The sequence below is a fragment of the Etheostoma cragini genome, chromosome 20 (assembly GCF_013103735.1).
Source record: "Etheostoma cragini isolate CJK2018 chromosome 20, CSU_Ecrag_1.0, whole genome shotgun sequence".
Taxonomy (NCBI): domain Eukaryota; kingdom Metazoa; phylum Chordata; class Actinopteri; order Perciformes; family Percidae; genus Etheostoma; species Etheostoma cragini.
In genome coordinates, this window is record NC_048426.1 from 16,332,493 (window position 1) to 16,345,434 (window position 12,942).

The 12,942-nt window shown below is 41.6% G+C and overlaps 1 protein-coding gene across 2 annotated transcripts in view; it reads left to right on the top strand.

Annotated features, from left to right (window-relative positions):
* akt1 (v-akt murine thymoma viral oncogene homolog 1) overlaps window positions 1-8,735 on the top strand; it is a 34,327-nt gene extending 25,592 nt beyond the window's left edge. For both annotated transcript variants that reach the window (XM_034859304.1, XM_034859305.1), the window contains exons 10-14: window positions 1,311-1,439; window positions 4,414-4,628; window positions 4,821-4,908; window positions 5,099-5,201; window positions 6,857-8,735. In XM_034859304.1, coding sequence (XP_034715195.1) covers window positions 1,311-1,439; window positions 4,414-4,628; window positions 4,821-4,908; window positions 5,099-5,201; window positions 6,857-6,936 — 615 coding nt within the window. In that variant the 3' untranslated portion in view covers window positions 6,937-8,735. The remainder of the gene's footprint in view (window positions 1-1,310; window positions 1,440-4,413; window positions 4,629-4,820; window positions 4,909-5,098; window positions 5,202-6,856) is intronic.
* The last annotated feature ends 4,207 nt before the right edge of the window (window positions 8,736-12,942 follow it).

Consider the following 12,942-nt stretch of genomic DNA (forward strand, 5'->3'; position numbering starts at 1 on the left):
ATAGGTCCATACGCTTACTGCAGCTAGACATAAATAACAACCGATCCTCTTTGAAGACATCACCACAGCCTTCTGTTACAGTATGAGCACAGTGTTCTCAGTGGGTGATTTCTTTTTTTTTGTGTGCACTTTGTCCATGATTGATTGCAATTTGCTGGCAGTACAGGCCTATTGGTTAACATGGAGAAAATGTCAATCATCCCAAAGGATAGACGCTGCAAGGTTTTAACTTCTCCTTTTTTAATATATGCGTTCACAAGCTAAACAAAACTTTTAATACTCCAAACATGGGATCAGAGAATGATGCTGCAGACTGTTAAGACATGTTTGGGTATAGGAGGGCTGTGTGTGTGGGGGGGGGGGGGCGGGGGGGTTATCGGCGTTGCTGTGGGCATATGTAGCCCTACTACTTCCAGCGGATAAAACTATACCAGCCAGGTCAGCACTCTCTCTCTCTCTCGCTCCCTCCCTCCTTCCCTCCCTCTCCCTTGGGTTTATGAGCCAGGCTCCCAGCCTGATAGGGTTCTCCTGAAAATGCCAGGGTAGCAGGATTGGAGGATGTGCTGACTCCGGCCAGGCACTGTTGGCCACGTGTGAGCTACAGCTGCCAGGTGACTTTAACTGAGAGAGAGCAAGACAGAGAGGGAGGGAGGACACAGTGATATTAAAAGGCCATGGAGCCTTAAGTAATGACACTGCATGATGCACATCCTTCTGTAAGTTACTTGTACATGTAATCTTAAGGTATGTTCCCATTAACCGTTGTTTAGGGAATTTTCAGCTATGCATGAAAGTGTTGTTTGATTACGCTGATTACGGGGCGTTTTGCATCTTACCTCTTTCTATCAAGAGAGCAGCAGATAGAAACACAATGTACACATGGATTAAGTGACCAATTCATTCATTTTAATTAAAAAAAGGGAGAAAACGCAAATGACAACTTGGGTGGTAAGCAGCAATGAAATGTCGTCCAAGTTACTGGTGCTCAATTGATTAGGTTATCTTGCATAAAGGTCATTGCTGGAAGTTCGGGGACTTATTGAGATTTTACTTTTGCCCAAATTTCAAAAATTCACTCAATACTTGCCCAATAATTTCATAGAAACATAACTTACACTGAATGTATTTTCATGTGTAATGAATGCCTGTATTTTTGTTCATTTATTAATTAATATTCACATTCATTATTATTTCATTAATATTTCCATCACCTATCAGTTATTTGCTTGTTAACTCTCCTGAGTCATTTATTATTATTATTATTTATAATTATTATTATAATAATTATTTTATTTCTGTTTACTCCTCAGCTGGAAAACCTTATGCTGGACAAAGATGGACACATAAAGATCACAGATTTTGGCCTGTGTAAGGAGGGGATCAAAGATGGTGCCACCATGAAAACTTTCTGCGGGACGCCGGAGTACCTAGCACCTGAGGTAATGACTACAGTAGTTCTGTGTACCTAAAATATTGACTTCCCCCTTTCTTGCAAAAGAAATTGGTTTAAAGGAAAACAAAAATGATGTCATCTTTCAGGTCACTAGAGTTGCCAGAGTCTATGAAACACTATGGTGGGATGAACACTATTCTTAAATGTCTAACATAGAACTTTGAATTGGTTGACAACAAACAAACAAGTGACCCTTTGAGCCCTTCAAAAAACATGCATTCAATATGTTTCTTTACCTTACCTGTTTCTTAATAAACAAAGACAAATTGAGATCATTTTCAATAGATTCCAAACAAAAGTGCTACATGTGTTGCTGGACATCAGTGGATAAAAAGAAGGGGGAAGAAAGGGCAGCTGTCCCAAAATGCCTATCTAATCTCCAGCTGAAGTCTGTGAGTTAATGAGTGTACCGTGTGCCCAGGGTTGGGCAGCCTGCTCTCATATTTGCTGTATGGGGAGGGGTGTGGCTGCTCCCTATTGCGTGCAGGTATTACAAGTGCTGGAGTGGGCTGTGTAACCTGATATTGCATTGTGAGTGTTGACAGTTTGTGTGTGAGTAAGCACGGGAGTGTTTGCGCTAGCCCCTTGTCCGTTGCCGTAAAAATGTTTTCGGGAAGAAGGGCGCCCATGTTGACACAGTTGCTGCATCATTGTTTTTAGCCTCCATTTGGAATTTTTTGCTTGGGGGACGAGGAAGGGTGACTGGCTGGCAGCGCCTCAGGAAACGTGAGCTTCTGCCCCTGAAGAAGAAAAAAAAAAAAAAGACCACATTGGCTACAGCTGTTGTGTATCACCAGGGGAGCCACAGCCCCACTTCTGACCTGGATGCTTCGCCTGACCTGGGGAGAGCCTGAGCTGTCATTAGCACGCTACTCCACAATGCTCCAGGCTGCCACATAGGAATGTATAGTTGTTATCTTCATCAGTCAGACCAAACCTGCCTCTAACAATGAACATCAAGGCAAAGGACTGGGCTGTGCTAGCATTTGAAAATGTACTTACTCACACCTGGACAAATGTTTATTTTAATTTACTTGTATAATCCTTTTTATAGAGTTCCCCACCTGTCCATCCTAAACTATGTGGAGCCCACTTTGCCCCTCCACAGAGTAGCACAGTCTATGACAGCTCCAGCCTCCAGCAGTGGAGCGCAGGGGGTGTTACCATGGCAACAGGGTCGCTGGCGAGTGTCTCTATGGAGTGCAGGCCAGGCAGTGTTACAGGTTGTTCTGCAGTAAACAATGACCTTGTTGTGTATGCTGCACAGGAATGCTGTAACGTCTGGGAATATTCCACCCAGAGCAGTGGGGGAGAGGGAGGGAGAGGGTGGAGAGACCCAATCTGACCAGTTTGTCTCTGGAGTAAGGAGTGGGACAAATTCACTTTTTCACTTTTATTAAGTTGTTACAAGAAGAAACTCATTATTGGCTGAGGAAATGAGCTTTTAGGGAATTTCCACAAAAAAACTGGACAGGTTTAATCTAGCCACTGAAACTGATTTCGATTCATGAGCTTGGAAGATTAATGCCTGTCAGTGCAGAACTTTGTGAACAAAAAAGTGCAATATACAGAGTAGCGCGCTCCAGAGAAGCAGCAAGTGTTTGTGCTTTTATCTCTCCTCCCCCTGTCCGTGCTCCTTCGGGGCAGTGTAACAGTATTAGTTTGGGGCTGGGGCCCAGGCAGGCAGGCCAGCAGTCCTGGTTACGTATATGAGGGATGAGCTTGGCTCCTGTGCTCCTGGCAGCTTCACAGCTGTGGCGCTCTTCTACATATATGGGGCAGCTGCGGGCCCAGCTGTCGCACGGTGTGAATCACACGACAGCGGCGCTGGAAATAGAGACGGCCCAGTAATCCTAGCTCCACACCGGCTTCACGTTACTCCCCCTGCCCTCCCAATCCTCCTCCTCGATGCTCACCATTCACCGCAGCGCCAGGCGGTGTGCCCACAGACACACGCGCAGCTGCGTGCGTGTGCACTCACACACAGTAGTTTTGTTCCTTTTACGGACACATCCGTCCATCTGTTTTCCAGGGCACTCTCTCGGCCTGTGCGCTGCTGTGTCCATATCTAATTCTATTAATCCACCCACGTCTTTTTACCAAAGTTACTATTCTTAGGTCTGAATTGCCTAGCATCACGCTGCCTGAGGTTTGAGAGAACAGACTGTTCCCCTTGTCTTGATTTCACCTTCAACATCCGCCTGGCGAGGTAGAATCCAGAACATGTCCCCTGAGACCTTGGAACAACTCTGCTCAGCAGCACATTAGTCATGCAACAGGTTGCGCTGTTCAGTGAGCACAACACTGGAAGAGTTTGTCTCATTAAGAACTGTCAAGAAAAGTCATCCTATGGATATAATAAGACTAAATATCTCCCTCACTTCATTGAGCAGTTTGTTTGTAGGACTGGTCTGTGTTTGTTGCCACACATTTGCTTATTTAAGCGACTCACGCCTCGGCTGCTTGTTGATCTGGACGTGTGTTTGTGTATGTGTGGAAGGCCCTGTGGTGATTAAATATGCAGGGCTCCAGCGGAAACTCTATCCTTGCTCCAAATGTGAGATGTGAGTCAGTGCTGGCTGGACCTGCCTCAAAAGCTCAGACCAGAGAGGGTGATGGGACCGTTGCTTTAGGGCCTGTATGTACAATACAGCCTAGTGAGTTGCTGTCTTCACAGCGTTCTGTTGTTCCGATGTCCAAACTTAACCTTATTGGTAAAACTCTAAACTGCAGCCACACAACTGTATCAACTGAACTTTTATTTAGCTTGTCGTATAGTTATTCAGTGAAAAAGGTAGATAAAGGTAGACTTTTTTCATTATAATTATAAGACAGTTAAATGTCTTATTTAAGAATATGATACCTACGGACTATCGCCCTTCTCCATGGAGTTAAAGTAGCTCAGGAGCATCCCCCCAGCTGCATTAAATGAATGTTTATCCCCCTTCATCATCCCTTAGGTGCTGGAAGACAACGATTATGGGCGTGCTGTGGACTGGTGGGGTCTGGGGGTGGTGATGTATGAGATGATGTGCGGCAGACTGCCTTTCTACAACCAGGACCATGAGAAGCTGTTCGAGCTCATCCTAATGGAAGACATCCGCTTTCCTAGGACACTCGGCCCCGAGGCACGCTCGCTGCTCTCTGGCCTTCTAAAGAAAGAACCAATGCAGAGGTGAGGAGCCTTTTCTCCATCCTCTACATTATATAATTGTATCTCAAAGTGGATGTCCTCAAGTTGATTAGGATGCAAACATGTATTTCAGACACAAGCTTATGTGCTATTGTTACGATAGAATAACTGCTAAAGTTGACAGAATTATTATTTTTTCCTGTTATAACACATTCTTTTGTACTTGTCTTCCAGGTTAGGTGGAGGGCCTGACGATGCCAAGGAAATCATGCAGCACAAGTTCTTTGCAGGAATTGAATGGCAAGATGTTTATGAGAAGAAGGTCCGTTTCTTCTAAAATGTTTTCTCAAATATTCCTGTTGCTTTCTTTCTCCCTCTCTCCTTCCCCCAAGGATCAATACACTTATGTCGGTTGTATGGATGCCATCTTGAAAAGATGTAGATTGTCATCAGAACAACTGTTACCAAACTGACGCTGCCGATGTGGTTGTATCTCTTCTCCTTTCCGACAGCTGGTCCCGCCGTTTAAGCCCCAAGTTACCTCGGAGACGGACACACGATATTTTGACGAGGAGTTCACAGCACAGACCATCACTATTACGCCACCCGGACAAGGTAGCACCAAACGATACACATCTACAGATACCAAATACTTGATATAACTTTGCTTATGTTGTATAACACTACTTTAAATCATCAGATTGTCCTTTATTGTGGAGCGTGAATGTGGAAGTAAGGCAGATGTGAGCTGTGGACTGCGCGAGAAGATGAATTGCCACCTAACTTGTATAATAATTTTCCCTGCACCTCCTGTGAGACTTTGATAGGAATGAGGAATTACACTTTCAATTTACTCACAATGAAAGCAGACTTATTTTCCCACCAAGGGTAACTGAATTACTAATCCTTAAAAACGAAAAAAATGGTTAGTGAATTAATTTTCATGTGCAAACCCCCCCCCCCCCCCCTTTCATTTTCATTTAAAACATAAGCTGTCAGGTTCATATCAGAGAAAGAAATCCTTCGGTCAGAACGATTATCTTGAGTAGTTTCCCCTGTACAGAACTTTAGCTGCTTTCTTGTGTGTGTGACGCTTGAGTTAGTTTTGGGGAGTTTATAAATATGAGTTAAATCATTCTGCCAGCATGCAGAGCTTCCTTGAGAGGAGTCTCCCCTCTCCTGGAGAAGCAGTGCCATTAAAATGATCATGCTTCACAAAGTCATCAAAATCATCATCAAAATTACAGCCACTGTGTAAATGCAATGACTCTGTATAAGGGAAGTAGCAAGATAATAGATTTACAGTATATAGAATTCAGACTGTGTGATAGTGACAAAGTCAAATAAAATCGTATTTTAAATGAATATTTTGATGTAATGAGGTGAAAACGTGGTGCTATTTAAAAAGTTACAGAAGAAAAAAAAGTTTTAGAAATGATGATGATTAGCAATGTAGATATGAAAGCCAAGCAGGTGGAGCATTAACTGTTTATTTCAAAAACACTAAAACAAGCTCAAAGCGCACCATTACTTGTTACTTTAATGCCGACTAGGAAAAGTCAAGCTCCTTCTACAACAGTAAAACAAGCAACATCTCAGACAATATCTGGTCTGATATTACAATACAACATTATATCTCCCAGCAATAGGAATACTTAGATTCAGATGTATTTCCACTTGGAGTCTGCGATATTCTTCCAATCCTATGTCCCACTACTATATATAGGACGGGGCAATACAGCCAAAATCTTCTATGCTTGATATAAGTAATTTCATATTTCAATAACGATGTTTAAAAGCATATAAAGGAACATAGAATGCAAGCATTACAATGTAAAGCAACATCCAAATGGAAAAATATATACTGTACACCGTCTTATCGCTCAGATCTAACTGTATAAGTAATTGTGTATCCAATATCTGAGTATGTATAATTTACTGGAATATTGTACAATTTCTGGAATGAATTGAAAAATGAATGAATGAAATATTAGATAAAACTGTTAATAGAAAAATAACCAGGCATGAAAGCCTGTTTTTGTCTGTTCAGTAAATTAAATACTAACATTGCTCACAATTGTTTTAATACAACCAGAAATATTAAAAGGGGGGGGGGGGGGGGGGGGGGGGGGGGGGGGGGGGATTCCAAGGTATAAGTGGTGTTGCAAAATAACTGGCAGTAGACAAATGTATATTGTTTCACGTTGTGTATATATATTGTCACACACTCTTGTACAAGAAATGAGCAGTTCTTTGCCCTCTGTCCTCAGATGACAGTATGGAGTCCTTCGACAGCGAGCGGAGACCCCACTTCCCCCAGTTCTCCTACTCTGCCAGTGGGACGGCCTAAACGACTCTCATACATTCCTCCAGTCCCACCATCTCCCCTCACCCCACCCGACTGCACTCTCAAAAGACCGGGGCCACAGCCCCATCCTCTCTGCATTGTCTGCAGATGCCGTTGGTGGATGTAACATTTCCAATCTGCAAGTTGTGTTTTCCAGGAAGGAGGAAATTCAAGACAAAACAAAGATAACTGTGGTTGTTCTGTGAGGACTTTGAAGACTGACCACGGAGAGAGAGTTAACGCTGCCCTGCATCTCCTAGTTGTTATGTTGTATACTGAGCAGGCATCCATACACCATAATGAATGGGGAAATGTAGTTATTAGGCCACTGATGTGATTTTTGTAGTTAAAACGTACAACTGAAAATAAATCAACCATTTAAAATAGAACTAGGCATATTGTGGACCAAAACAATCATGTGAGCAGAGAGTGTGTTGTTTGTTGAGTGGGTAATAAATCCTTGTTTTCCTCTGCAAGACTTCTAAATTCAGTCCATTCAGACCTCGAGACAATTTTGGGTCCAAAAGTGAATGTACCGTATCAAAATAAAGTCAATCTTTCTGCATACATATGTGTTGAGAACATGGCTGATTCTCCGAAGACTGAATAACCATCTTCTGGAGGATTTTTTAAATCACTTTTCTGCTACCCTGATGCAAAACTGACACAAAGCGGTCTGTTGTACTCTCATGCTACACCACAATGAGTGATTAATCAATTGTGCAATACAGTCTGATGTAAGGAATGGAAACACAAAAAAATGCAGAGTGATTAATCCTTAAGGTAAAAAGCTGGCCTGCAGTGGATTCCTCTTGCACATCTTGTCACTGAGAGACCACCAATTGTCTGTTCAGGTTAATACATAGCACCTCCATTCCTCCTAAACCCTCTAAAGTAAGTGCTTATAGTTCCTGATGCCTTCCTATCTGGATGCTGTGCTGCGGACCCCTCCTGGTTTCCCTCTGATCAGAGCCAGTCACTGGTGACCCTGATCAGAAGCTCTTCTCTCCTCTGGCTTTTCCTCCATGTACAGTACAGTATTGGGTGTTTTCCACCCAGTGCATTCACTGCAGCCTCAATGAGGTCACTTTAACATAATACACTTCTTTAGGAATACTTTGCAAACAAACTGGGCTTCAGGGGAAACCCACACAAAGAGTCATCTTTGATATGCTACTTTAGGGGACTTCTGTCCCTTCACGAGCTTCTGAGTTATTTATATGAGACCAGCATTGACTAAAATGAGTTTTACTGTGCCAATGATATGCCCCAAAATGATTGTATTTGGACTTTTATTTGTACTTTATGGTTGATGAAGACTAAATTAGCTTCTTTTATAATGTTAATTCAATTTGTGTGTTCAAATAAAACAAGAATTGCTTGTTTAAATGATTAACCCCTTTTACGGACGACTGAAGCTGAACTGAGACTCCTATTTCAACGTGTACTAAGAAGTATCCAAAAGCGCTTCAGTATTTTATTTTTTTTCTAAGACGGATAATCATTTTTCAAAAGTGCATCATACATTATTGAATGTAATGGTTTTTATATTGTTTTTACTTCAATCATTTTCAAACCTTTTTGTTACTTATTCCTATGCACGCTTACCTTTTTGCTGTCACCTTCTGAAAATAGGGAAGTTCATTTTATACTTTTTATTTTTTATTTCAACTTGTTTTGTACCTGCCCTCCCATACTCCTGAGACTGAAGACACCAGCTTTAGTAAACAAATAATATAAACTTTGTACACTGTTTTTACTTGTTTCTTTCAAATTGATGAAATAAAAGGTCTTAACAAAAAGCTGTGAAGACTCAGACTTTTGTTACAAAATCTTAAAGCTCTGTCCTTAAAGTCAAGAAATAAGGGACCGTTCAGTATTTATGGAATGGACCACCAGAGGACAATAGGGGAGGGTCATGTCTTTGTATTCTTTGTTTAGGGGAGGGTCATCCAACTTTTTTTATTCTATGGGGGAGGGTCACCCAACTTTAGTATTCATGAAAAAAAGCAACATTTCAAAGTGGCTCGTTTGGTGCAGATGTGTCCCTGTAGCTCTCTCTGTCTCAGCCTCCGGTCGCAGTAGAGTCCCTCTCCGTGTAGTCAGCCAGACAATTTGATCTGTAGCTTTGTAGAGACTGTGCGAGATCCCAAACTGAATAGACCTCGCCCACACACATAAAACACAAAAGTGCTTTGCTAGTTCCATCATTTTGTAACTAAGACATCTATTGAAAAAAGAATTGTATTCATTAGCATGATTGCCATTCTGTTTAGTTAAAAAAAATAGCTGACCATTAAAGTCGAAGCTCGCGGAGAGCATTCAGCCTGGAGGCCATGAGACGGGAGGTCTCCAGGCTTTATGATTATTTATGAAATTGTGCATGAGATCCTTTTTAAGCCATTTAAGAAAACGGAGTGGTAGCATGCAAGCTCCCAAATTGACGCTCATCTGAGTAATAAAGTTTTGGATGTGTTCAGCTTCAGCAGCTTTACTTATGCTAAAATATACAATGACTGAGAAAGCCTATAGTGACGAGTCCATAGCAACCAGTTTGCGTGTTGAATTTGTTATTACCCAGTGTGCTTTGTTGAATGGTCTCAATGTTTTATTGTTTAATTTCATGTGAATACTAGTTTACTAGAGGAGTAACTTAGTATTTGAAGTTATGCAGTAATGCAGGAAGTGTGTATTTAGTTTCAATGCTCTTTGTGTTTCCACCACATTGTTAGTGAGTGAAGCTACTGAAATGGCCCCCGTAACAGTGAAATGTGATGTGTAAGATGAGAAAGCAGAGGTTAGACATCTCTACAGGGGGTAATAGAAAAACCAAAGACTGTCTGTAGGCCTATGTCTTGATTGAGTGCAAAACATATTAGAAAGCAACAATAACTTGGTGGGGAGGTTTTATATTTATCTTCCAATCACTTTATAGGGTCATGACAATGTATTATTAGCAATGGGGGGATCAAGTCTTTCTTTGACTAAAACCCCCAAATCTCCTCTGTTAGTCCCTAATGTGAAGAAACAAAGTCTATTACTTACTAATCTTAATGTTGGCTAAATAATCAATGTTGTCAAATATGGGTTACTGTGTCTAAACATTCCCAATGTTAATGAAATGGCAATGTTGAGATGGTAATTTTCTAATTTAGACTATAATGTATACTCTTTAATGATCCCCAGTGGGGAAATTACAATGTTAAGAAACGTCTATTGTTTTCACAAAAATATCCTTTCCAGTCTTTCTGTTTGCACCCAATCATGTTCGTCGCAATCTCATATTAATTGTTTTTCTCCCTGATACTTCATTTTGCGCTTTTCATAACTTACTTCGGTTTCATGAAAAAAAAATTTTTTTGCCACATCAATGTGGATTCATTTTTTGGCTATCTGAGACATAAGACTTCTGAGGTTCTTTAAGTTGCAATACGTCAGTAGGCTCTACTTTCACTCTCTGCCACTAAATAGTGAAAGAATATTCAATAGCAGCAATGTTGTTTATCTAAACTCAGGATCACACCCTACTGATAAAAAATGGCTAAATGTGTGAGACAAATGTTCCAGCACACAGCGGCTCTGACGGTGTCTTGGCCATGTTCTCTGCCTCTGCAGGACTGCTCAGGTCCACGTCTGGGGCTCTGCAGCTGGTCTGAGTCAGAAGAGATGGTCCCCCCGGGCTTCGGGCAGATGGTACAGTCTCTGGAGCAGATGTTGACAGCCAGGGCTCCCAGTCTGTCTTTTGGCCAGCTGCAATACACAGTTCCACACAACGAGACCGAGGCTTGGCCCAGTGTGGCGCTCACCTGACAACCATCCCTCACCTGACTCGAGCATGCACTGCCCCAAACACACCACAGAGCTGGGGCTGAGGGTCTGCCACAGGCCTCCCCTGGGTGAGGAAAGTGTCATTCACACAGCACGCAAGCCAGAGCTCCTCTCCTCTTTGTACTACAGACCATCATGTTTCCTCTTATGCCAAAGTATGATATAAAGCCAGTGGAGGCTGCCATTGATTTTCAATAAGTGTATGGAATATTAGGAGGGTTACTCTTGATTAGTAGGATAGTGATGAAGTGAATCCAGAGAAATGCCACTATCTCATATTTTGCTTTCAGGATCTTTAGAAAAGGATAAATGAGAAGTAGCGAGGCAGACAAATATAAAGATTTTGAAGCTTTCAGAGACAAGAGCAGGAGCAGCTGCATATCTAAATTAAGAGGATGTTACATATAAATATGTTCTACACATTTTCTACTTATAATGCAATAAACTAATAAACTATTTGGCATTTTTTGCTTGATTAAGTTCTCCGTAAAAGATGTTTTACTAGAAACTAAATTAATATGTACCACCGCATTGAAATCTTCTTTTTTGTCAGTAGTGAGAGTGCTAAATCAGCTGCAGTGGCAGGCCTGAACTTGCGTTCTTGTCACTGACTGTTCTGCAACTACAGAAACTACAGAATGAGCATACACACATAACAAAACATAAACAACTGAAGGATATAGTGAAAGCAAGAGGAGCACGCAGGACAGGATAGTCAAGTCAGTTTTGATACACCCGTCTATAGCCAAATATCTCAAATCCCAAATTTGCCTCAAGGGGCTTCACAATCTGTACAGCTACAACATCTTCTGGCCTTTGATCCTCAATTCAGAAAAGGAGAAACATAAAAACTTTAACAGGGAAACAAAAGGAAGAAACCTCAGCAAGAGCAACAGAGGAGGGATCCCTCTCCCAGGAAAGACGGACATGCAGTTGGATGTTGTGTGTACAAAACAGACCAACATAGTAAAATTCCAGTGTAGAACGATAAAAACAAAATACAGATTGATTGCTACACAACCTCCTCTCCACATTGGAGACCTGGAAGAGGACAAACTACGCAAACACACAAGAGGCAAAACTCAAGCTCACCATTCACACAGATAGGAGAAAGGGAAGAAAGAAACAAACACACACACACACACACAGTGACACACACACACAGTGACACACACACAGGGAGGAGAAAGAGAGACAATAGGAGAGGCTGGATCTCCTGAAAGCCGAACATCCAAATCCAAACATCTGGAATGAGGCTCTGACAGCCAAGAGACAGAGAGAGAGAGAGGGGGGGGTCTAAAAATCCTAACATGGACTAAAGTGCTAGGCATAAAAGATTGTCATAGTAGGAAAGCCCAGTTGTTACTAAAAACAATAACAGTGTGTCTGTGTCTTCGTTGGGTAAACGTCCCATTGCTGTTTTATAATGCTTGGTGGACACTGGTGTCAGGATTTGGGTGAAGGAGTCGTGTTGTTTCTTCATACGAGGGTGTGACAGAGGTCAGGGCCCTTAGAAACCGGTTCAACCTGTTGACTACAAGCCCCTTCATATCAACACTAGAACAGCGGTGAGGTAGAGGGGGAAACACACACGCAAACATAGTGTAAGGATCTTTAATTTTTTATTTATAAAGACATGGTTATGAAATAATAATTCTCGTATACTGTGAGCAATATAGCCTAGCAGCCATGTTTTATGTGGGAAGATTATTTAAACACGCTGTAGACTAGAGATGCCTTTCCTACTGTTATACTCAGGCCAACTACATCAGTGTGTGTTAAGAGAAATGAATGAAGGATGCTGGTTTTTATCTAATGGGAGCACAAGGAAACATCGTGACATTGTGGTTTTCTTGAAATTGCATTTAATCTTGACCAAAATGGAAGTTTTACTGGAGGACAGTAGGCCTACGTTAAATTGGACTTAGAGCGACATCTAGCGGGCATTATGCGTATGTAAAAAGCATTTCCGCTGGATTAATATTCCATATCCACACATAATAACCAGATGTTTTGTTTGATTATATTTCAGTGCAAATGATTATGTAGACTGTGTTCTGCATGTGGAATTAAATTTGGGGTGTTATATTTTAATGGGATGTAATTATGGTGCCTCGTTTGCTGCACACCTTTCAACAATAATAAATCAACTTTTTTAAATCTCAAAGCCAGTCTATTCCT